This window comes from Euprymna scolopes, chromosome 27, assembly GCF_053919585.1.
Source record: "Euprymna scolopes isolate OS-2025 chromosome 27, ASM5391958v1, whole genome shotgun sequence".
Taxonomy (NCBI): Eukaryota; Metazoa; Mollusca; class Cephalopoda; order Sepiida; family Sepiolidae; genus Euprymna; species Euprymna scolopes.
Window position 1 is genome coordinate 51,254,597 of NC_136508.1, and position 23,089 is coordinate 51,277,685.

A 23,089-nucleotide genomic window follows, 5' to 3' on the forward strand; every position below is an offset into this window, starting at 1 on the left:
ATTGAACAAGATTATTGTCAAAAGTTGAGCTGTTTCAGACTATGGATAGTTGCCCGTATCGGAGAGCCATGGTCGCCAATGCTGTTAAATGGCAAGGCCACTGATAATGTTGATGATTTTTTTTTCTCCATTTTTTAACTTTCTTATTTCTATTTTGGTAATTACAATGTCTATAATAATAAAACAAATGTAAAAAAATCCTTACCGTTTTAGGAAGCCAAATCAAAGAAGTCCCGCCATTGTTAAACCTCACCTCACACATTTGTTTTTTCATGACGTAATCAAAAATACGAACAGTATCTGAAAAGGAAAATTGTTTGTTTTTTTATTATTATTATTAAATTTTATAACGTTAGAGAGAAATACTAAGTCACGATTGGCTGAGCCGATCACATGTTATAGCTACAGAGGGTATTTTTCAAGAGAGAAATTAAAATCGTCAGTGAGTGACAAAGCTATGTAATCATGGCGATTCGCGTCGGGAACAAATTGTAATTTTTAAAAAAATTGCCTATATACGATTTTTCCCCCTCTTTTAAGATTATTATATTATTAACCTTTTTGAGTCAAAATCTATTTTATACTAGCAGGGCTTCCTGGTGTTGCCTAGGACAAATGTGTAACATATTCCTATTAAAACTGTTATCTCTCTACCTTCCTCTCTATCTGTCTCTCCATCTTTCTCTGTTTCCCTTCCTTCATTTTCTCCCTTCCACGTCACAAACTCTCTGTCCTCTCTACCAAGCTCATTCCTCTCTGGACATATACACACATAGATACACGCAGACATCTCTATTTATATAATAATTTCATTGAGGTATTATTTGACATTTCCTTTCCAAATAAGTATATAACACTGGAAAACTGACCCACTACCAAATGCTGGCTCATTTGACCCTCAGAGAATGAATAAATTTTTCTAAATTTTAGATATTATTCATCTAGGCAATGCTGATCAAGAATATATGAACCTTGTACTTCTTTACTTTATAGTTTTTGACTTTTAGTTGGACATACAAACACACATACATACAGACAACTGCCATTTATATAATAGATTATGCATGAAATCTGAAGAAAAACTTTTTTTTTCAATCAGCATACATCCCAGTGTAACAGAGCGCATATGAGTGTGTGTGAAAATGTCAGCTGCAGGCAAAGGATAGATGGCTAGCGAAGGCATTAGCAGCATCACCCATTTGAGCACGTTTGCAAATTAGTAAGTATGCGTGGGCTTGCATCAAAAGAACAAAAACAGAACAGAATGTGGTCAGGGAAAAGCAAAGTAGGCCCCTAATAGTAATCCAGTGGTAATGCAGGAAGATGTACATGTAAAGTCAAAGGCACAAAATGGCTGGTTGTTGCTAGCGGGAGATCAGGAGAAAGAAAAACGCATGCCAGCAAGATGCATATGTGGCTCTGTGGTGATGGCCAGAGACTTTTAAGCTAGTGTCGAGATGGAGAGGTTTGAACTGTAACAAACACAGTTCGAGTGTAATGGCTACATTACACCAGAACTACCAGAGTTTACATAATTGGCTGCTTGTTCTTCGTGCGAGTCTTCGATTCTGGAATTATATTGTACTAGCGAGGGGTACCCGGCGTTGCTCGGGTGTTTGGGGGGGTTAAAAAAAAAAAAGGAAGTATGAGGATCGAACCCGAACCCTTGAGGCAAAGTTGTAAATTAAAGTGTGAAAAAAAAAAACGTGCGACGTTAACCATTGCCCCACCGCGAAATGCTAACGGAAACACACTTGAGGTGCCCATTTTAATGAGTTAATGAGGTCAAGTTTGACTGCGGGATAGTATTTACTGCTGAATGCTTTTTTTCCTCGTCCCCAAGATGTTATAGGAAAAAGATTAATCCATATGCGGCGAGCGACAAATGTTGAATATTTATCTTCCCGAAATCGAGCAAATTAAATAGACAGGTGAGCTTCGTTGTTAACTGTGAGATATTACGATTTATATGTGATATAAAAAGTTTTAAAAAGTTGTGAACCGACCGACCGCTTCTCTGAAAGAAGCGTTTTTTGTAGACACACAGAAAAAGCGAACACACATACATACATACATTTTCGCTTTTATATTTATAGATTCCATTAAGAGACAACGTGTTTCAGGTCAATCAGAAAGTTGTTGAGATGACTCATACCTCACACTCAACTGCATTCAGAGATCTCCTCTGACCATCTGAATTATTCAGCAGCTCAGCTGCCCCTACCACCACACACATTAAACCCTTGTAGACTTCTTTTCTAGAAAACCAAGAAAGCTCACGAGAACAAGGAAGCTTTTTTGAGTGCAGCTCAGTACTCTCTGCAAAACCTGTGATTCACTTTTAGACCTCTGGGTGGCCCTTGATTGAAGGGTTGAGAATGAGATTTGAAAATGTGCTCTCAATCTCAGAGTTCCATAAAGGGCAAGTAAACCATAAAAAAATAATGCTTTTTTGACTTGGTATGAATGGAGAAAAAAATCGATTTAAAAACAGGAATGGGTAGTATTTTTTTCTTAGTTTTTTTTTTTTTTTTTTAATCACGTTCACCCTTGACAAGGCATATCGCCACCTGGACATAAGGGGCTACTGTTATGAATCATGCCTAGAAAAGATTAACAAGATGTTGATTCATGTTACATTTAAACTTCTGCATATCAGTACAGTCAGGGAAGCAGGAAGGGAATTCCAAAGTCTAGCTGTTCAAGGAAATAAACTATTAGAATAGAAAGCTTTCTGGCATTTAGGGATCTCAACAATGAAGGGGTGGGATTTTGTTGCAAAGCGGGTTTGTCGGGGATATGTACGTCGAGGGGGCACAAGTGCAATGAGTTCATCAGAGCACATTCCATTAAAATATTTGTAAAACAGGCACAGGGATGCAACATTGCAGCGATGGGCCAGGGGTTGGGGCTTAGTTGACAATGTGGGATCTATTAAATTGAAAACTTTGGGAGGGGGGACTTATCCAAGAGGGAGAGGCTAGTGGTAGATGCGCCAGCCCAGATGTGGCAACACTACTCTATGAATGGACGAATGGTAGCTTTGTAGAGCTACGGGATACTCTAAGGTGTGAATAGTCTTCTAGCTCAATAGAGGGAGTCCACTTTCTTTGCAGCAATCTTTGCAATGTCCTCCATGAGTTTGTTCCAGTTCATGTTGCTTGTGAATGTTAGGCAGAGGATTTTGAAGGTAGTGTCGTATTGGTTTTGCTGTCATAAGATCATCCTTCGAGGAATTACCTCCTTCATTTTAAAGAGTGTATGAAGGGAATACTCACAAATCTTACATCCTCTTTTATTGTATCATCTGGTATTGAGATTGGATAGTGTAGTATCGGTTCTGTTGTCATCAAAACCGTCCTCTCCCCACCCCCATCCCCAAAAAAAGAAAAATAAGCAAAAAAAGAACAATAAAAAAGTTGTCATTTACTGCTGTAGATTATTTTACAAAAAAAAGTAAATCTTTATTCAGGAAACTTACTATAGGTAGATTTTTTTTTAAATTATTATTATTATTATTATTATTATTATTATTATTATTATTATCACTGTATTTCCATTTCCTTCATTGAAAGTACCATACGATAATTATTTTCTATCATGAGATTTCCATTTTTTTTTATGCCGTTTTAAAATTTGATCAGCACTGGTGGGTTACATATGTAACAGAGCGCAGCCACGTGCATGCAAATGCCTAGCCGTCTGAAAAAAAAAAAAAGACTAACGATCACGTTCAGCATGTTCGAGAGCACATTCGGAATGACATTCAGGAGGACAGAGGTCAGAGAGAAAGAGCACAATCACAATCATGGTTTATTCAGGAAAGTATCCGAAAATAAATTTAATTGTTTCCACAGAAAAAAATGAGTCGAGTTATTACTTGTCCTATGTTCCTTGCGACGTATTCTGCTACAACGTGTTGGGTCTACGTGCATAAACATGTGTAATGTAACATGTAAGGCAACATTCATGGAAGCGTAGGTCCTTTTCTGCATAAGTACCTAATTTTTTTTATATATACTTGGTTATAAGTAGGGCTAGGACAACAGCATATTCTTTTCATTGTTTTGACTCTCGAGTGTGTATCCGTTGATATCTTATATACTTTTATATACATTGATGTGGTTCTCGGTTGATTAACTGTGTCTAACTGTGTGGGATATATATTCGAGAGTTAAAACAATGAAAAGAATATGCTGTTGTCATAGATGTAATTATAAGTTATATTTTACAAAGTTTTCTTTTTTGTTATTTGAGATAGCCATGTACTTACTGTCTTCTCCTGTAGTTGCAATCATGTGAGCCAGGGGCGAACAAGAGGCACCTTCAATGATTCCGGAATGAAAAGAAAATTGTTTACTTGGAATTTCCGACGTGTGGGAGAAAGTCAGGTCGAGGTTCCATATGCCTCCACAAGCATCCTAAAAATGTTCATAGAATGTAATAAAAAAAAAAAAAGAATAAGGACTAAATATATATTCATCACTTCAATTATACTAACACATGAAAATAACAGGTTCAATGTTGCATACAGGTATAAATTTATTCGATGCATCTGTTTTTGCTTTTTATATATTTAGATGACACCAAATCGCATGTTATGTCTAACAAATAAAATGACAACTTCTTTGTCTATAAAAAACAATCATTTTTTTTTTTTTTTTGACAGGTGTCGATGGCGCTGCTGCAAGAGGAAGAGGATATGGGTGGGGATGGCGTACTTTGATGATGATCGCAAAATTTGGTCAGTACGCTTCTTCTCTCGGATAGTGATTGACATTTTTGTCCAAGCTTATTTATTTTTATTTAACCTGCATTCTTTATAATTCTGTTTTTCATTGTTCATTGTTTCACTCTAGTTCGTTTTGACATTTGCTTTTGCGTCAGCGGTCAAAATCCAGGATGCTTTATTTTTTTTTCTCTCATTTCATTTGTAACTGTTTGACGTTGCCCGAGAGTTTTGTTACTTGAATCTTCATTTCTGCTTACTTTGGATGCCCCTGATCCTCATTATCTAACATTAGCATGACACCATATCTTATTATGTTTCAGAATTTTGGAGATGGGGATTGATGATTTGGATTATTTGGATTATTTCGACTACTGCTCTCATCTCCCCACGTAGTCCTGTATAAATATGGTCTCAAATGGTAGCCTTTTATGTCCAAGTTGCAATATGCGTTTTAGAGGGGGGGGGGAACAATGAGTAAAAGAAAAAAAAGAAGAAAGATCTTGATCATTGATGTTCTTCAAAGTGCTGCCATAAACAAGATGTCAACGGATATTAATTTATTTTTATTTCGGACTATTATTCTCATCTTTATTAGTTGTTGTTTTTGATCTTTTATTGGTTTTGTTTACCACCTGACGAAGGCCAGAGGAATAGTTGGCCGAAACGTTGTGAATAAACAAAACCAATAAAAGATCAAAAACAACAACTAATAAAGATGAGAATAATAGTCCAAAATAAAAATAAATTAATATATAATGCTCATCTCAAAAATGAATTCCAATTAAGGAATAATATATATATATATATATATATATATATACCAATCGGTACGGACCCGACTATGGAAGATCAGATAAATAAACGTGGATTTATAAGATCAAAGAATCCAACCTTGATCACCCTTCGGGGCCCGTGGCGCAGTTGATAGAGACGTTGAATCTCTACAGTTCCAGATGAACATTGTCTGAAGATAGCGGTTTCAATCCCACCCAAAGCGTGCCAGAGGTTAATTGACCAAAATGTGGTGAGACGACAACAACTACGGATGGCAGTGATGGCTGAGAATGCAGTTAGGAGATTCGAAGTTCCTATCCGTCGCGGTTACCACCTGACGAAGGCCAGAGGAATAGTTGGCCGAAACGTTGTGAATAAACAAAACCAATAAAAGATGAAAAACAACAACTAATAAAGATGAGAATAATAGTCCAAAATAAATTAATATATAATGCTCATCTCAAAAATGAATTCCAATTAAGGAATAATATATATATATATATATATATATATATATATATATATATATATGTCAACGGATGTTATCAGAATATGATTTGCAAAATCCTTTATGAAGATCAGGAAGAGGATTGGACCAAGAATTTTCATTTAGTTTTAGATGCAGTTAGCGAGTAAGGAAAATTGTTGACAATGGTTGTAGCTAGACGAGTGTTTGTTGAAAATGCTTTACAGAGTGAGAACCATAAATTGAAGTTAAGTCAAGCACCTGTCACCACTTATTCAGGCCTAAAGGCCACACGAGGATAAGGTTGATGAGTGTCAGATGTGACAACAACATAATAATCGGTAATATTGGAAATTTGGGTAGAATATAATTTATTAAGAGGCCAGCTCAATAATAACTTGTTTACATTGGACTTGAAAACAACTATGTTGTAATCAACTTGGAAGCAGTCCTGCAGTATTGTGTTCCACAGATGGACAGTTATAGGCAAGAAACTTTGTTCATAGAATTTTATAAGGCGGAGTTGTACAACCATCAACCCCATGCGTAATTTTTATACTGATAGGTTTTTTGAAAATCTTTCACTGGATTATTATTGATTGGACACTAATTAACCAGATTATAAAAAAAAAATTGAAAACAAAAATCATTTCGACATTTGAAAGGGGTGCTCATTTTTTAGTTACAACATTCTGATAAATTGGTCATCCATTTTTTTTTTTCTAAATACGGAAGTGTCTTTGGGAGATATGAAATGGTCCCATGTTGATGAAGCAATGTATCGGGAGGCGTACGATATGAAAATTGACAACGGGATGGAAAATTATGAAACATTTCTCCAGCATGTTAGTGAAATTTATAATACTTAAAAAAATTTTAAAAAATTTTAAAAATACTACATTAAATAAAAACACTAAAAACATATCCAGTTAGGTAGAAAAGTAACTTATATTGCTTTTGATAACATTTATTTGTTATATATTTGTTTTTTGACAACTTTTTCGAATCTATGTGTACAGTAATAAAAACCCCAAAAACAAAATAAGTTAAAAAAAAAACACTCCAAACTTTATTTTCATAAAAAAACAATAAAAAAAAGTCATGTTCATTCTATCTTTTTTTTTTTTTCTTTGAGAAACAAAAATATTTCTGACTTACAAATGCGGTAAGCTTATGTCATTTTTACTTTCTATGGTTTTGATATACCTGCGTTTTTATTGGTTACAAAATGGGTGACTGATTTACCAGAACGTTGTAACTAAAAAGTGAGCACCCCTTTCAAATGTCGAAATAATGATTTTTTTTTTTCACAATCTGGTTAATTAGTGTCCAATCAATAATAATCCAGTAAAAAAATTTTAAAAAACCTATCAGTTTACAAATTACGTAGGGGGGGGGCTTGATGGTTGTACAACTCCGCCTTTTATAAAGTTTTAGGCAACAGATAGAGAGTGAGGGAAATTGTTGACAGCGGTTTTAGCTAAACGAGTGTTTATTGTGAATGTTTTACAGGGCGAGGACCATAAATTGAAGTTAAGTTGAGCACCTGCTATGAAATTTGTTGGAGCCTTACATGCCGGTGATAATCAATATAAGCAAAATGTTTATTAGCAAAAGTATGTAACAAAAGTATGTAACAAAAGTATGTAACAAAGTATGTAACAAAAGTATGTAACAAAGTATGTAACAAAGTATGTAACAAAAGTATGTAATAAAAATATGTAACAAAAGTATGTAACAAAAGTATGTAACAAAGTATGTAACAAAAGTATGTAACAAAAGTATGTAACAAAGTATGTAACAAAAGTATGTAACAAAGTATGTAACAAAAGTATGTAACAAAGTATGTAACAAAAGTATATAACAAAAGTATGTAACAAAAGTATGTTACGATTCTAGGGGCCTAACTGCCACGAACCGCTACCAGTATTTACTTACTTCCGACTTACTACAGGAAATTGTGACACAAGGTCGGAAAAGTAAAGCCAGAGCTCCTAAAGGAGGAGCACTGTAGCCTATTAAAAATGCTTTGATACATTGATACTATGTGTTTCAGACTTGTACCCATAAGCAATAACTTTTATAAACCTATCGAAGTGAAAGGATTTGATTGTTGAGAAAACATTTCTAGATATTCCTAGCTAAAAAGCTCTATGTCATACTCTGTCGAATATATTTATCTCCCTCTCCACTGTAAGAAGATGCGACACAAGGGTCAGGAAAATTGGATTGAAAATCTAGTGTATCTGAGGAGGAGAACTCTGGCCGGCAAAAAATGCCTGTGCTGCCCTGTCAGCATTTCTTGGTCGGAGCCTCTCCAGCAATTAGCAATAAACTAATCCCTTCTCAAAGAGAGAAGTCAAAATCAGGCAGGATGGACTTCCTAGAACGATGACCAGCAACATATCGCAATCAACAGAGAAAGGGTGATTACAAAAATGCTCTATTGAATACCTTTGATATAACAAGGGCCGAAATTCCCAATCAAAGGATTGGGTTGGGGTTAGTATTAGATTTGGGTTAGGGTAAAAAAAAAATTAGCTTCTCAAAAAATAAAGTTGAAAATACTCCCTCAAAAAAAGGAAGGGAAAGAAAAGAAATAAACTCTACCCTAATAAACAAAGTCTCTAACAGCATAGATACAGCACTTTCCCTTGACACTAGCGCACAAGTGCATGTATTTGGTGACTTCAATGTCCACCGCAGCAACTGGCTTGGATTTTCTGCTTACACAGAAGCAGCTGGTACCACAACACGTAACTTCTCTATATCTCATTCCGTATCACAGATGGTTACATTTCCAACCCGTTTCCCAGACCAGCAAGAACAACATGCATCACTTCCAGATCTGTTTCTGACCACAGTTCCTGATGACTGTGTAATGAATGCCCGCAGCCCTCTTGGAAACGCTGATCATGCAGTGGTAATGGGTGAAATCGCCCTAAACTCTAGAGCCAAAACTGAAGAGCCACTGCTCAAAACAACGAGCTATTATAAAAAAGCTGACTGGGAAGCCATCAGGTACCTCATCAGGGACCTCATCAGGGACGCTCCATGGCAAAATATCTTTTCACTTCCTACTGAACATTGCGCAAATGAGACCACTGAATGGTTCAAAGTGGCAATTGAAGCACATGTTCCCACACGCAAATCCTATAGCAAACCTCACTCTCCCGAATGGTTTACTTTAACTTGTGCAGCTGCCATAGCACAAAGGCAGCATACGTACCGCAAATTTAACTGACATAAGTCCAGTTCAAACAGACAGAAGTACATAGAAGCCAGAAATAAGTGTAAGAAAAAAATAGCGACAGCTAAGAAGGAATTTACTGAAACCACCCAAAAACGCATCGAAGTACAGAAATTAGGAACCCGAGACTTCTGGAAAATCTACAGCAATGTAGTAAATAATGGGCAATCAACAATTCCCCCACTATCCAACAATCATGAGGTTGTTTGCTCTGCAACTGAGAAGGCTAACATGCTTGCCAGACGGTTTGCCTCCATCTCCACACTGGACTCTGCTAACCACCTCCTCCCTGACTTTTCTTTGCAGACAGACGCCACACTAGACGATCTGAAAATCACCCCTGCTCAGGTACATGCTATCATAACAAAGCTTGACACTGCAAAAGCATGTGGACCTAATCTCATCCCGGCTGTGCTATTAAAAAAAATGTGCCACCAAAGTAGCTCCAGTTCTCTCCAAACTTTACAACAAATGCCTTAATGAATCTTGCTGGTGAAAGAACTGACCCAGTAAATTATCGCCCCATTAGCCTCCTCTCACTTTTCGCCAAAATATTTGAAACTATAATTAACCAAGCTCTAGTCCATCACCTTACAGATGCTAAACTTCTGACTGACCAACAATATGGGTTTAAGCAAGCCCGTTTCACAGCAGACATCTTAACTATAATCTCAGAACGTATATACCAGTCACTGGACAAAGCGGGGGAGGGTAGAGCAGTAGCTCTAGATATATCTAAGGCTTTTGACAGGGTATGGCATGAGGGTCTTCTCAAGAAAATCAGATCATATGGCATCACTGGAAGAATACATAACATAATTAGATCCTTCTTAGAAAAGAGAAAAATCCAGGTTATCCTTGACGGTCGTACATCTAAACAATATTATATAAATGCAGGAGTGCCTCAGGGGTCCATTCTTGGACCTCTGTTATTCCTAATATTCATAAATGACCTCCCTGACAAAACTGTCTGTTAGATGGGTATGTATGCTGATGATACCATGCTCTATAACAGACACGACAGGAAAATAAATGAACACATATCTAAAGAAATGGCAGAAGCACTAGAGGAAGACCTCCGATCCGTAGTTGAATGGGGACAAAAATGGATGGTCACCTTCAATGCTGCCAAGACTAAACTTGTTTCTTTCAATGATTACAAGAAACCTTCCCTACCGCCAATATCAATGGCCAAAGACTCTTTATCTGAAAGTACATCTTTTAAACTCGTCGGCTTAACGTTCACAGGAAACCTGAGTTGGAACAATTACATTGAGAACATTGCCAGGACCGCTGCAAAGAAGGTGGGTTCTCTCTATCGTGCTAGAAAGCTATTAATGCTTGAAAGTATTCTATACCTCTATAAGGCCACCATTCGCCCAGGTATGGAGTATCGTTGTCATATTTGGGCTGGTGCATCTGCTACTAGTCTCTCGCTCCTAGACAAGGTTCAAAAGAGAATCGCCAATCTGATAGGTTCTGAACTATCAGCTAAAGTTCAGCCTCTGTCACATCGACGAAATGTTGCATCCCTCTGCCTGTTCTACAAGTATTTTAACGGTGAATGCTCTGACGAGCTGCAAGCACTTGTACCCCCTCGACGTAAATACCCCCAACAAATCCAACAACCAACTAAGCCCCACCCCTTCACAGTAGAGATCCCTAGATGCAAGAGAGCCTTCTACTCCAGTAGTTTCTTCCCCAGAACAGCTAGATTTTGGAATTCCCTTCCGGGCCCCTGCTTCCCCGACTGTACTGACATGCAGAAGTTCAAGTGCAACGTGAACCGACATCTTGCTGCCCAACTTCCTACACAGTACCCCTGATGCTTATGTCCCTGATAATAGCCCCCTACAACAAAGTGTCAATGTGCCTTGTTTGGGGTGAAAATGTAATAAAAAAAAAAAAAAATTTTTAAAGTTGAGCGCATTAATGATTTCCAGAAAATTATTAAACCCATTCTTAACACAGATTGGGGAGAGGACTTAATTGATCCTAACCTTAAGTTAGGGGAAAATTCTTTTTTATAAAGTTCTTTAATCTAATGTCGGTACTTATTGACTGTTCAGCGACGGCTTGGTCATTTCCAATCCGTTTTGGAAATTGCAATTGGAAACAATTGGGCACATGTTAATATAAGTACTGGTCTATAGAAATAGTATTATTAATTTGGAGATTTTCAAAATGACTGGAAGAATTTTAAAATCGCAATGTATAAAGTTGAGAAAAATTTGAAAAAAACAAAAACACTGTTGATCAATACTTCAGCTACTCGTAGAATAAAAAAAAAAGGAGGTAATGTTTACACACCTGCGCATACCAAGTGATGTAATCATTCGTCTCGTCGATGACCTTCTCAAGAGAGTAAAGTTGGACGTTCATCGAACCGACCTTGAGTTCATTCATCGGTTCCATTTCAAACAAACCGGAATCATCGACGGCATCAGCTGCGTCGATCGTCTCAAAGTCCCAAACCTGAATGAATGAAACGGAATAATATTGAAACTTTGATCCAAAAGTGCTTAAACATGTTATTGTTGTGCTGGGCCTTTTGACTATGATCACAGCGTATTATCTGTGTTATGTTGTGGCGGGCAATGCCAAAGGTCTGAACGATTATTATTATTGATTTGTTAACTGTTATGTGGCAAGTGACCGCAAGCGCAACCTGATACCAAATGAACATATATTGCCTCTGCTAAAGTTAAAGTTAGAGATAGCTTAGTATTAGGGTTCAAGTTAGTGTTAGGATTAGGGTAAGGGTTAGGAGTTAAGGTTGCTACTCGACTTGGTATTTATATAATACTCACATAAGTATGACTTGACACAAGGCCGGAAGTTGGAGAGAGTAAGCCAGTGTCTCCAAAGAAAGGGAACTTTGAGCTGTTAAAATTGGCCTGGGCAGCTCTTGTCAGCATTCCCCAGTCAGGGTGCCTCAGGCAGTTAACTAAACTAACTCTTCCTCCAAAGTAGGAAGGAAAGGTCTGGGAGAATGAACCTCCTGAGACTATCCAATAATAATACTTCAGCTCAACAAATAAAAGATCACCAAGTTGGCTTTGTCGCTATCAGACTAATCATCTAGAACAGATCATCGACTAGTATATATACCGTCTCAGCGAGTGTCATCTTTTCAATAGAAAAAATGTTTCGTCTAGTGGTTGATATATACATACAGCTTCTTTTCATGCAGGAAAAACACACGGAGACGTTCGCTGAGTGTTTCTTTTTTTTTTTTTTTTTTTGTTTTTGCAGACAATTTACTCAGAAGAGAGAGACTAAGGTTTCTTTTTAGCTGATTATTAACTTCTTAGCTTAACTGAAATGCGAACAGATTTTAGCTCAGTGAAGCAATTCGCACTTATCAAATTATCAAATTATCAAATTATTAAATTATCAAATTATCAACTTATCAACTTATCAAATTATCAAATTATCAACTTATTAAATTATCAAATTATTAAATTATCAAATTATTAAATTATCAAATTATCAAATTATTAAATTATCAACTTATTAAATTATCAAATTACCAAATTATCAAATTATCAAATTACCAAATTATCAAATTATCAAATTATCAAATTATTAAGTTATCAAATTATCAAATTATTCGATTGTCAAAGGTTTCTGCGCAACCCATTGTTGCGTTGCATCAATGTTCACAATTACAGCACATCAATCATTTTTATCAGGATTTATAAAAACGAAACCAAACGTAATTTTTTATATCCTACACTCGTGCCCCTTGGCCGTGCCCCCCTCCCCCAAGTTGTTTGTGTTACACCGTTAATCACATCTGGAAAAAAAGCTTTCTTAATGCATAGCAACAGACGCAAATCTCATTTCTTTCTGAACAAATGGATTGTATTCAGTCATCATGGTTTTCCACGGTTGAAGTCGCGTCATCATTTTTCGTCCTTAATAGGAGAAGGCGGGGGGTCTCTATTTTACCATTTATTTCTATCTCATTACCTCCACGAGTATTCTGCTCATCCATATTCTCAAGAAATCAGAGACAAGCTTTTCTGATCTGCTTTCTCTGACGCCATGAAACAGACTTTTCATTAACTTGTATCACTTTCCCCCAAAATCGCGTTCCAAGAATCGTTCTGTAACGAGGCGATCCACATCACGCCATAGAAATGATTGCTCTGCCTATTCGACCAGTCTCTCTAATTTTGTTATGACACTTTTTTATAAACAAACAACCTGTGCTAATAACTTCTAATTCAAAAACGATGAACTCCAATTTCTTATTCTACCTATTGGATTGGCCACAACTACCAGTCTGTCTATGGTCAGCCTGTTATATGACACTATGACATACTCGCTTTATCTGATATCTCTAGTTCCGCTTCCACAGACAGTGATTTGGGTCATCATGACATGCACTCAGTGTGATCTTTGTCAAACTTTATACTAGCTGATCTAATCGCCACTGATTTAAAAACTGTTTTCTATCAGCTCAAAAACACCTGACGTCATCCGTCATCTCGATTTATACCTAACTAATCTGACCTTTTGTTTTAACCTCGGATGTCAGCCCCCCTTTGATTCAACTCTGGGAATGATTCTGCTTTGCATATTTGGGTCATCATGACATGCACTCAGTGTGATCTTTGTCAAACTTTATACTAGCTGATCTAATCGCCACTGATTTAAAAACTGTTTTCTATCAGCTCAAAAACACCTGACGTCATCCGTCATCTCGATTTATACCTAACTAATCTGACCTTTTGTTTTAACCTCGGATGTCAGCCCCCCTTTGATTCAACTCTGGGAATGATTCTGCTTTGCATATTTGGATCATCATGACATGCACTCAGTGTGATCTTTGTCAAACTTTATACTAGCTGATCTAATCGCCACTGACACAATTAGCATTTGCTTCTCGACTCCCTGACTGGATTCTATCCAGTACTATAAAATTATCGGAAGAGTCCTTTGTCTACATAAATAAGGATGATACCACAACAGAAAGGATCTAATTAGATCAGATTTTCTTTGTTTAAATAAAAATTAAAAACCGGATCTTTTCTTGCTTTTTTTTGTATGGAAATCGCTCCAGACAAGGCATGACACCACTTGATGTAAGTAGCTAAAAAAATAAATAAAATAAAATACTACTTCAAGATCAAAAACAAACAACAAATAGTGTTATCCAGATAGATTCAACTCATAAAACAGTAATTCTCTCCCCTTTGTCAGAAACATCGCTCATGGAATACAGGCATCAAAGGAAAAAAAAATAGGGAAATGAGAATTACGAGACTGTCAAAAGTAAATCCAAGATCGACTTTCTACTCTCCTAAATTATTATATGATCATATACAGCAAATCATAAACTATTATTATATGATCATATACAGCAAATATCAAATTTAAACTGACCCGAATGTATCCATCGACACCAATGGTCATCATTTCGCCTTCATCGAGCGTGATTTGTTGAATGTTCCCAACATGGCACGTCTTGTTGTTCCTCCGAGTAATCTGCACTTTGATAAGTCCGCCATCCCAGACCAACAGGTTGCCCCACTCGCATCCGGATACGACTTTACCATCTGGCAATTCCACATAACCTTCGATGTCTGAGAGTTTTGTCCTGCCAAATTTCCCCAAATAGCCTTGTAATTTGAGGCCAGTGTAAGTGTCGGCCATTTTCCAGAACCTGTTACAAAATAGATAGAGAATCTGAATAAAATAAAATGCGTATTATATACGTTTGAAGCCAAAACAATGAATTATTACAAAATAAACGGACATTTATTTTGTTTGAAATTTATATTGAAATTTATAAATATAGTTCGAAGATATACTTCATCATCAGTATGTCTTTCCTTCTATTTTTTTATTTGCTGATTCTCTGCTCCAACATTATGGCAAAAAAAAAATATATATATATATATATATATATATATATATCTTCAAAATATATTTATAAATTTCAATATGAATTTCAAACAAAATAAATGCCCGTTTATTTTGTAATAATGCGTTGTTTTGGCTTTAAACGTATATAATACGCATTTTATTTCATTCAAACTCAATCAGCGCCTCAAAGGAACAAAGATCTTAAAGTAGATAGAAAATTTATTTACAGTTTTTGGATGATGATGATGATGATGATGATGAGGAGGAGGAGGAGTAGTAGTAGTAGTAGTAGTAGTAGTAGTAGTAGTAGTAGTAGTAGTAGTAGTATCATTATCATTATTATTATTATTATTATCATTATCATTATTATTATCATTATTATTAGTATTATTAGTATTATCATTATCATTATTATTATTATTATTATTATTAGTAGTAGTAGTAGTAGTAGTAGTAGTAGTAGTAGTAGTATCATTATCATTATTATTATTATTATTATCATTATCATTATTATTATCATTATTATTAGTATTATTAGTATTATCATTATTATTAGTAGTAGTAGTAGTAGTAGTAGTAGTAGTAGTAGTAGTAGTAGTAGTGAAGGCCTGTGGAAATTCCACAGCAAACTCTTTCATATGTAATATATCGATGTTAACATTCTGTGGATGTTCAGCATAAATGGAGACGCTCTGATATTATTGTAGCTCTTTTGTTTAAACTGCAAAAGTATTTATCTAAGCTAGCAGGGACACCCGGCATAGCCCGGTCGTAAAATATGCTTAAATATGATGTTTTAATTTATGCAGATTTCGTATATATTATTATAGAGTCAATTTTCTATCGATTCTTATATAGTATACAGTTGTGATTTCAAAAATGAAAAAAAATGTACCCATATGACTTGGATGCATCAGCTTTAATTAAAACCGAAACCAAAACTTATGAAGAATTCTTGGTAAAATTATTTATTACAAGGAATATAAGGTCATAATAATTAAACGATAGTTCCTCGGAAGAAAAAAAATGTACGTGTGACACACAAAAAAACACACACAAGCTATCATATTAATATATAGAATTTTTGTACTCACTAGGAGTTCTCACACAGGTCATCATCAGAGATTACTCTCTGCCAACAACCTGTGGTGTTCTCTGGAGTCTGGGTGACAACAAGTCTCTCCAGAGTTCCAGTACTCACTGCCTCTTTCGATAACCTTTGCAAAAGAATTTGCGTTATTACAACAGCTGCTTACCATTGATTTCGCATTGGTGGCGACTATTGGTCTTCACTGAAATTTGGGTGGCAATAACCCTCCCCAAGGTCCCAGTCCTCTTTGTAATCATTAAGTGGAGGTCTAGCTAGTGCTTTCTCTTCTTGATCTTTCCATCGTCCTTGACCCTCTTAGATTATTTGGTGTGGCATCAGTTTCTGTTAACATACACAGAAAAAAAAAGCGGGGGAGGGGGAAGGCAAGGTGCAGGGGTGAGTAACTTACTAATATATAGTTTCAGTTTCACGATTCCATATGACGTTCCTTTGTGGTTTACATCTGTAGCAGTTTCTATATGTCCGGCTTGTGTCTGTAGCTCAGATGTCTTTTTATTATTATTATTATTAATAATAATATTATCATTATTATTATCTATATATCTATAAAAGCGAAATTGTCTGTGTGTCTGTCTGTGTGCGTACATTTCCCTACCAAATTAGTGTGTTACTTTTCAGTCTAAAGACTCGAGATTTGACATAAAGGGTATTGGGATTTGGGAAAATCTTTTTAATCGGTTTTCGGCCAGAGATTTGGCTGTCAAAGGGCCAAAGTCCAACGAGTTGACCTTTGAAAACTCTACTAAACTCCTTCGCCAATTTTGGGTCTAAATACTTGAAACGTTAAAAACATTTAAAAATAAAGGTTTAAATTTCAACGATATTTCTCGCAATTGACAGTGGCCAAATGGATTTGGTTCTTGCTAATGGAGTCAGAGATGGCTTCATTGCCGGGTTCGAATCTCTTGACTGGCGTTAATTGTGACACCCTGCACTGATGATTCTCGGAAGGATAAAACACTAGTGTCTGTAGGTATTTAATTATTATTTTAGTATATATATATATATTTATTTATAAAAGTGAAAGTGTCTGTGTGTGTGTGTGTTTATCTGTCTGTCTGCATACATGTTCTTACGCAATAACTCTGTCAATTTTCAGTCTATAGACTCAAAATTTGATATACAGGGTACTGAGATTTGAGAAAATCTTTGTAATCCGTTTTTTAGCCCAGAAATTGGGCTGTTAATGGGTCAAAGTTCCACGATTTAACCTTTGAGAACTCTACCAAACTCCTTCGCCAATTTTGGGTATAAACACTTGAAATTTTAGATATAGGTTCCTTGGACATGGAGCTAACTTAATAACTTGATTTGAGCCCAAAACAATGAATTTTAAGGGGCCATAATAGGGGTCAACGTTAAAAAAAAATTTGACCTCTGCAGTCTCTTCCAAATTACTCAGACAATTTCTGGTCTAAACATTTGAAATTTTACATAAAGGGTATTCAGAGATAGGACAAGCTTTTTAATCGGTTTGGGTCGAAAATTTGAGTTACCAATATATAAATGTATGTATGCATGTATGTATCTTTGTATGTCTGCCTAAAACTTTCGACAGAGGTGACGGATTTTTACAAGATCAGTATCATTTTGAAGTTCGACCTTTCAGACGACAAATATCGAAAAATTGGCGAAAAACATTAATATCTTCACCTTCAACTGGGTACTTTTCTATGGAGAGGGGGGGTCGCTTTTTTCGCCGATATTTTCGAAAGTCACCCTTCCTTTCGATTGTCTAGCCTTAATTAAAACCTACGTCACTTCCAGTTTGGCGATGGTTGTAACGTCAGGTTTTTCCTCCGTTCTTTTCCTCCTTTGCGATACAGGTTTAAGCCTGCCTTCCTACTACCACTTTTTTTTTTTCTCAACATACACCTCCAAACACCCGGGCAACGCCAGGCTGAAATGCTAGTATATATATATATATATATAAAAGGGGTTTTGACTAATTGCTAAGAAGTGTTCATTGGGAAGACTCTTTAAGAAGGAAGTGGAATGAAATTTTGTTCCAATAGTTTGGAAGCCTATAATTCTATAATTCTATAATTCTATCATTCTATAATTCTATAATTCTATCATTCTATAATTCTATAATTCTTATTTAGATTTTACATTGGAAATTGATTACCTTTACATTACGTTTTTTTACATAGAAGTCACCACTTATCAAGGCCCAGATGTCACTCGAGGATAAGGGTTAAAGAGTGTGCAGTAGTCAATGGGACAATATCATAGTAATCGTTAGTAGTGTAAACTTGGTAAATTGGATTACTTAAGGGGAACGGCTCATCAAGAACTTGTTTACATTGGACTTGAAGACGACCATATTGTAGTCATCTGGAAAGCAGCCAAACGGAAGACGGTTCCACACGTGTGCAGTTCTAAGAAAGACGCTTTGTTCATGGAATGTACGTGTAGGTTTAGGCACTGATAAAGACTGGGGAAATCATTGATAGAGTTTTCAGCTAGACGAGTTTTTCTTGTGAAAGTTTGGCAAGGAGGAACCATAAATTGGAGCTCAGACGAGCACTTGCCCTGAAAATGATGATAAAGCAGACAGGTTGATTTCTTGTCAAGTCTCTTTTTGTGTTTGAATCATTTCTTATTATTTGCATTCCTTCTTCACATTGATTCTTATAGAGTTGTGATTCAAAAGAAAGAATAGACACGACTTACTTGATGTGTCCTGATCCAGCTGTTGTTAGATGACCTTCCAGGTCTGATGAAAACGTGACTCGAAAAACCTCCGTAGAGAAGGCCTTACATCGCAAAGTGATATGTTCCTGGCGCCAATTCCACAATGTCAGCATATAATCAGGGGCCCCACCTTGGGAAGCCAATAAAGAGCCATCTGGGCTGTACGATAGTAAAAGAAAGCATTTATACAATCAGCAAGTTGACGTTTTGGTTAGATACCGGAAGGGGACACTGGAAGCTACAAAAAATATAAGGTGCCTTCAATAAGCTTCCGGATTTTTCTTTTTTTTTTTTTTTTTTGTACAGGCATTTAAAATTGTTGTAGACTCTTGAAAATTCAGTATCTTATTGCTAAACATCTTATACCAAATTTATGATTTCAGGTTCAAATGAACAGCTACAGAAGGAACTGGAATGAACCCTACTAAAGCCTAATTTTCACAGCTGGTGAATTTTAAAAATGCAATCAGGATGTGAGGACAATTTAGATGCAATAAAATTCTGTTTTAAACTTGGAAAAAAAATGCCACAGAAACGTACGGAATGCTTCAGACTGCTTTTGGGCCATCTTGTATGAATCGAGCATTAGTTTTTGTGCGGTATAAGAGATTCACGGAAAGCAGGGAGTCTGTGAGGGATGATGAGTGATGAAGGAGGAGTAAGGAAGTCAGAACACCCGAGTTGATTGGCCAAATAAAGAATTTCATGGATAAGGACCATCTTATATGCATAGAGATAATAAGTGCTCAGTCTGATGTCAGTGTGGGAACTGTACACAATTATTCATGTTGGAAGAGATCGGCACTCTTCAAATAGGGGCAGTGGCATTTCTACGAAGACAATGCAACAGTCCACAACATCCTTGTCACAGACTATTTGACCAGGATGGGCATCATGGCAGTTCCTCACCCTCCCTATAGTCCAAACCTTGCTCCATGTGACTTTTGGCTATTCTCTGAACTAAGGAAAACCTTAGAGGCTGGCGTTATGAAACAATTGAGAAGAGATGAAAGAGGCTGTGACGAGGGTCATTGACATGCTCACACAAGAGGACTTCCATGGGGCCTTCCAGGAGTTGTTAGACCGGTTTAAGTGCATTGCAGCCGGAGGAGATTACTTCGAAGGGGACTAGAGTTTCATATGTGTACTATTGATAAAAGTGGCCATACGAAAAAAGTCTGGAAACTTATTGAAGACACCTCATACCAATTCAATAATATCAGTTCAAGGTCCAAAACTAACGCTAAGTGTTATATGAATGGATTTTAACCCAGAAAACAGCAATTCTTCCCCTTTGTCTGACATGTCGCTCACGGAATGCGAGAACCAAAAGACAAAATAAGGAAAGCGAGATATAAAAAGAAGGCATATATTCTTAATGATCAAATGCACAATCGCCGAAGAAAAAGGGGTCTGAGTTCACGTTTTATTTGTTACTTCAAACAGAAAACAACAAATATAATTCGGCTCACCTAAAACTCAAAAACGAGTATCGCCTTTCGGTTCCTTTTTTTAAAATCCGGTACAGTTTTAAGGATGGAAACTCAAAGATGTTCAAGTCCGGAAAAATGCCTTTCTCTCCAACTGCAAAGTACATTTTGTTCGGGTGTACCTATCAGACAGATTATAATAGACACATGAGATGGAAAAGATCTGATAGTCACGGAAAAGGAAAGAAAATGAGAGCATAAGAAATATAAGTAGTCGTTTGAAAATTGAAAGACAAACTGAAAGATAAGTCACTAAGATATTATAATAGACACAAAAGAAGGAAATTGCTCTGCGAGAGAGAGAGAGAGAGAGAGAGAGAGAGAGAGAGAGAGAGAGAGAGAGAGAGAGAGAGAGAGAGAGAAAATAATGCTGGGGCATTTAGCAGTATAAACAGCAAAACGATAAATTGGTAAAATATATATATATATATATATATATATATATATATATATATATATATATATATATATATATATATATATAGCAAATAAATGTTACCAAAGGCAAGATAAGGAACTCTTTTACCTATCTGGATAAACTTTTTTGTGTTTTAACTTATTTTAAAGTGTTTATTTACTTTGAAACAAAGTAATGTCTAGTCTTAATTTAGTACAAGAAAAAAATGGCTGACATTAGACAGTCGTCTGGGGAGTCACGATAATCACTCAAAGAAAAAAAATTAAACAAAATACTGGTAGAACAATGCATTTTCGCTCGATTGGTGTCATTTTGATTGGATTTCTACCAGTATTTTTTTTTTTAATTTTTGATTTTTAAACGATTATCGAGATTCTCCAGATAATTGTCTAATGTCAGACATTTTCTTTTTGTTCTAGGTTAAATTTTGTTTCAAAGTAATAAATGATTTAAAATATAAAACCTAAAAAAAAATATTCTGATAGTTCTGTATCTTGCCTTTGGTAACATTTATTTGTTATTTATTTATTTATTTATTTATTTATTTTCCACTCTTTCGTTTTGTTATCTTAAACTGCAAAATAGCCGAATGCTGTTTGATTCAAAGTAAATCATTTAAGAAAGGATCTAATTTATTGTCCTGAAAAAAAAAAGAGAGAGAGAGAGAGAAGTATACAAGGGTAATTTAAAAAATAAAGCCCCCTATTTTTTTTTTTAACTCAAAAAGTTGGAAGAGCTATAAAGACGAGAGTGGTACTATGAAAACCAAAATTTATTTTTCTACATAGTCACTATCATTCTTATTGCTCTTTTTGCCTACAATGACGCATGTCTGCTTCTGATGCACGTCCATGACAGGGGTTGCTTTCTTAGAGTGTCACACCGTCAATATCTGCAACAGAGAGATGAAACTTTCAGGTCATGAATGCATAAGTTCAGTCATCATAACAATGCAGTTTGTAATCCTCTCTGATCCATTCGGACGGAATAAAAAATAATAGGAGACAGTACTTTTGGGACACCCCTCACCCCTCATAGAATCAACAAGAGACTGTATAAAGTAAAAAAGAAAAGGCAAACAGGAAGTCGTTGTTAAAATATAACAACTTACGGTAACAGCGCCAACACCGGATGGTCCTGTGCATCTCAAGTAAATCTGTTCTCTCGTCTTCAAGTTGAGAATCGTTATCATACTTCCCGTGCACATCAAAGCAATTTCCGGAGTTATCAGGTGAAGATTTGATCTTTTCGTGCTGTCATAACCCAGGGAAAAACTGAAGATGCACTTAAGGAAATTTATTCAGGGAAATGAAAAAAAAGGAAGAAATACATGGAAATACGTCGTCAGCCATCATCATCATCATCATCATCATCATCATCATCACTACCACCACCACCACCACCACCACCATCATCATCACCACCACCACCACCACCACCATCACCATCATCATCATCATTACCACCACCACCACCACCATCATCATCATCATCATCATCATCACTACAACCACCACCACCACCATCATCATCACCACCACCACCACCATCATCATCATCATCATCATCATCACCACCACCACCACCACCACCACCACCATCATCATCATCATCATCATCACTACCACCACCACCACCACCACCATCATCATCATCATCATCACCACCACCACCATCACCACCATAATCATCATCGTCGTCATCATCATCATCATCATCATCATCATCATCATCATCATCACTACCACCACCATCATCATCACCACCATCATCATTACCACCATTATCATCATCATTATCATCGGTTTAACGGCCATTTTACATGCTACCAAGCGTTGGACAACTTTAAGAACTGACAGCTAAACTAACCTATCTCTGGCCAGGTCTTCATTCATTCATCCCTATTGTTCTCGAGTTCATGTCTTCTTTGGTCTTTAGGATGACACAAAAAGTACAATGCAAGGGAAGTAACTCTTTACCTCTTTGGGCAAAGTTGCCTCCCTTTGTCTGAATCTGAGACTTTAGATTCGCGTGACTTCTCACAAGAGTAACGACCGGAAGTGGAGAGTGGAGGGAAGGAGAGTGACTTTCAAAATGGAGAAATAATCATCATTCCCATCCGTTTCAATTATCATAATTTGACCACTAACCTTTTCATGTATTACGTTTGAATTGTCCTTGTGTTTGTCTTCATAATAAATGTGTATCACCAAGCAACCGTGAGCAATTATCTTATTTGTTCCTAATTTTTTTCATATGCTATTTCCTTTCACC

General features: G+C 36.3%; 1 protein-coding gene across 1 annotated transcript in view; it reads right to left on the bottom strand.

Moving 5' to 3' along the window:
• Positions 1-23,089, bottom strand: part of LOC145248852 (cilia- and flagella-associated protein 44-like) — a 228,307-nt gene that overhangs the window by 188,164 nt on the left and 17,054 nt on the right. Inside the window, exons 3-9 of the mRNA XM_080110575.1 lie at positions 21,927-22,089; positions 20,380-20,519; positions 18,887-19,066; positions 14,617-14,896; positions 11,533-11,697; positions 4,274-4,421; positions 206-300 (exon numbers count right to left, since the gene is read on the bottom strand). Coding sequence (XP_079966701.1) covers positions 206-300; positions 4,274-4,421; positions 11,533-11,697; positions 14,617-14,896; positions 18,887-19,066; positions 20,380-20,519; positions 21,927-22,089 — 1,171 coding nt within the window. The remainder of the gene's footprint in view (positions 1-205; positions 301-4,273; positions 4,422-11,532; positions 11,698-14,616; positions 14,897-18,886; positions 19,067-20,379; positions 20,520-21,926; positions 22,090-23,089) is intronic.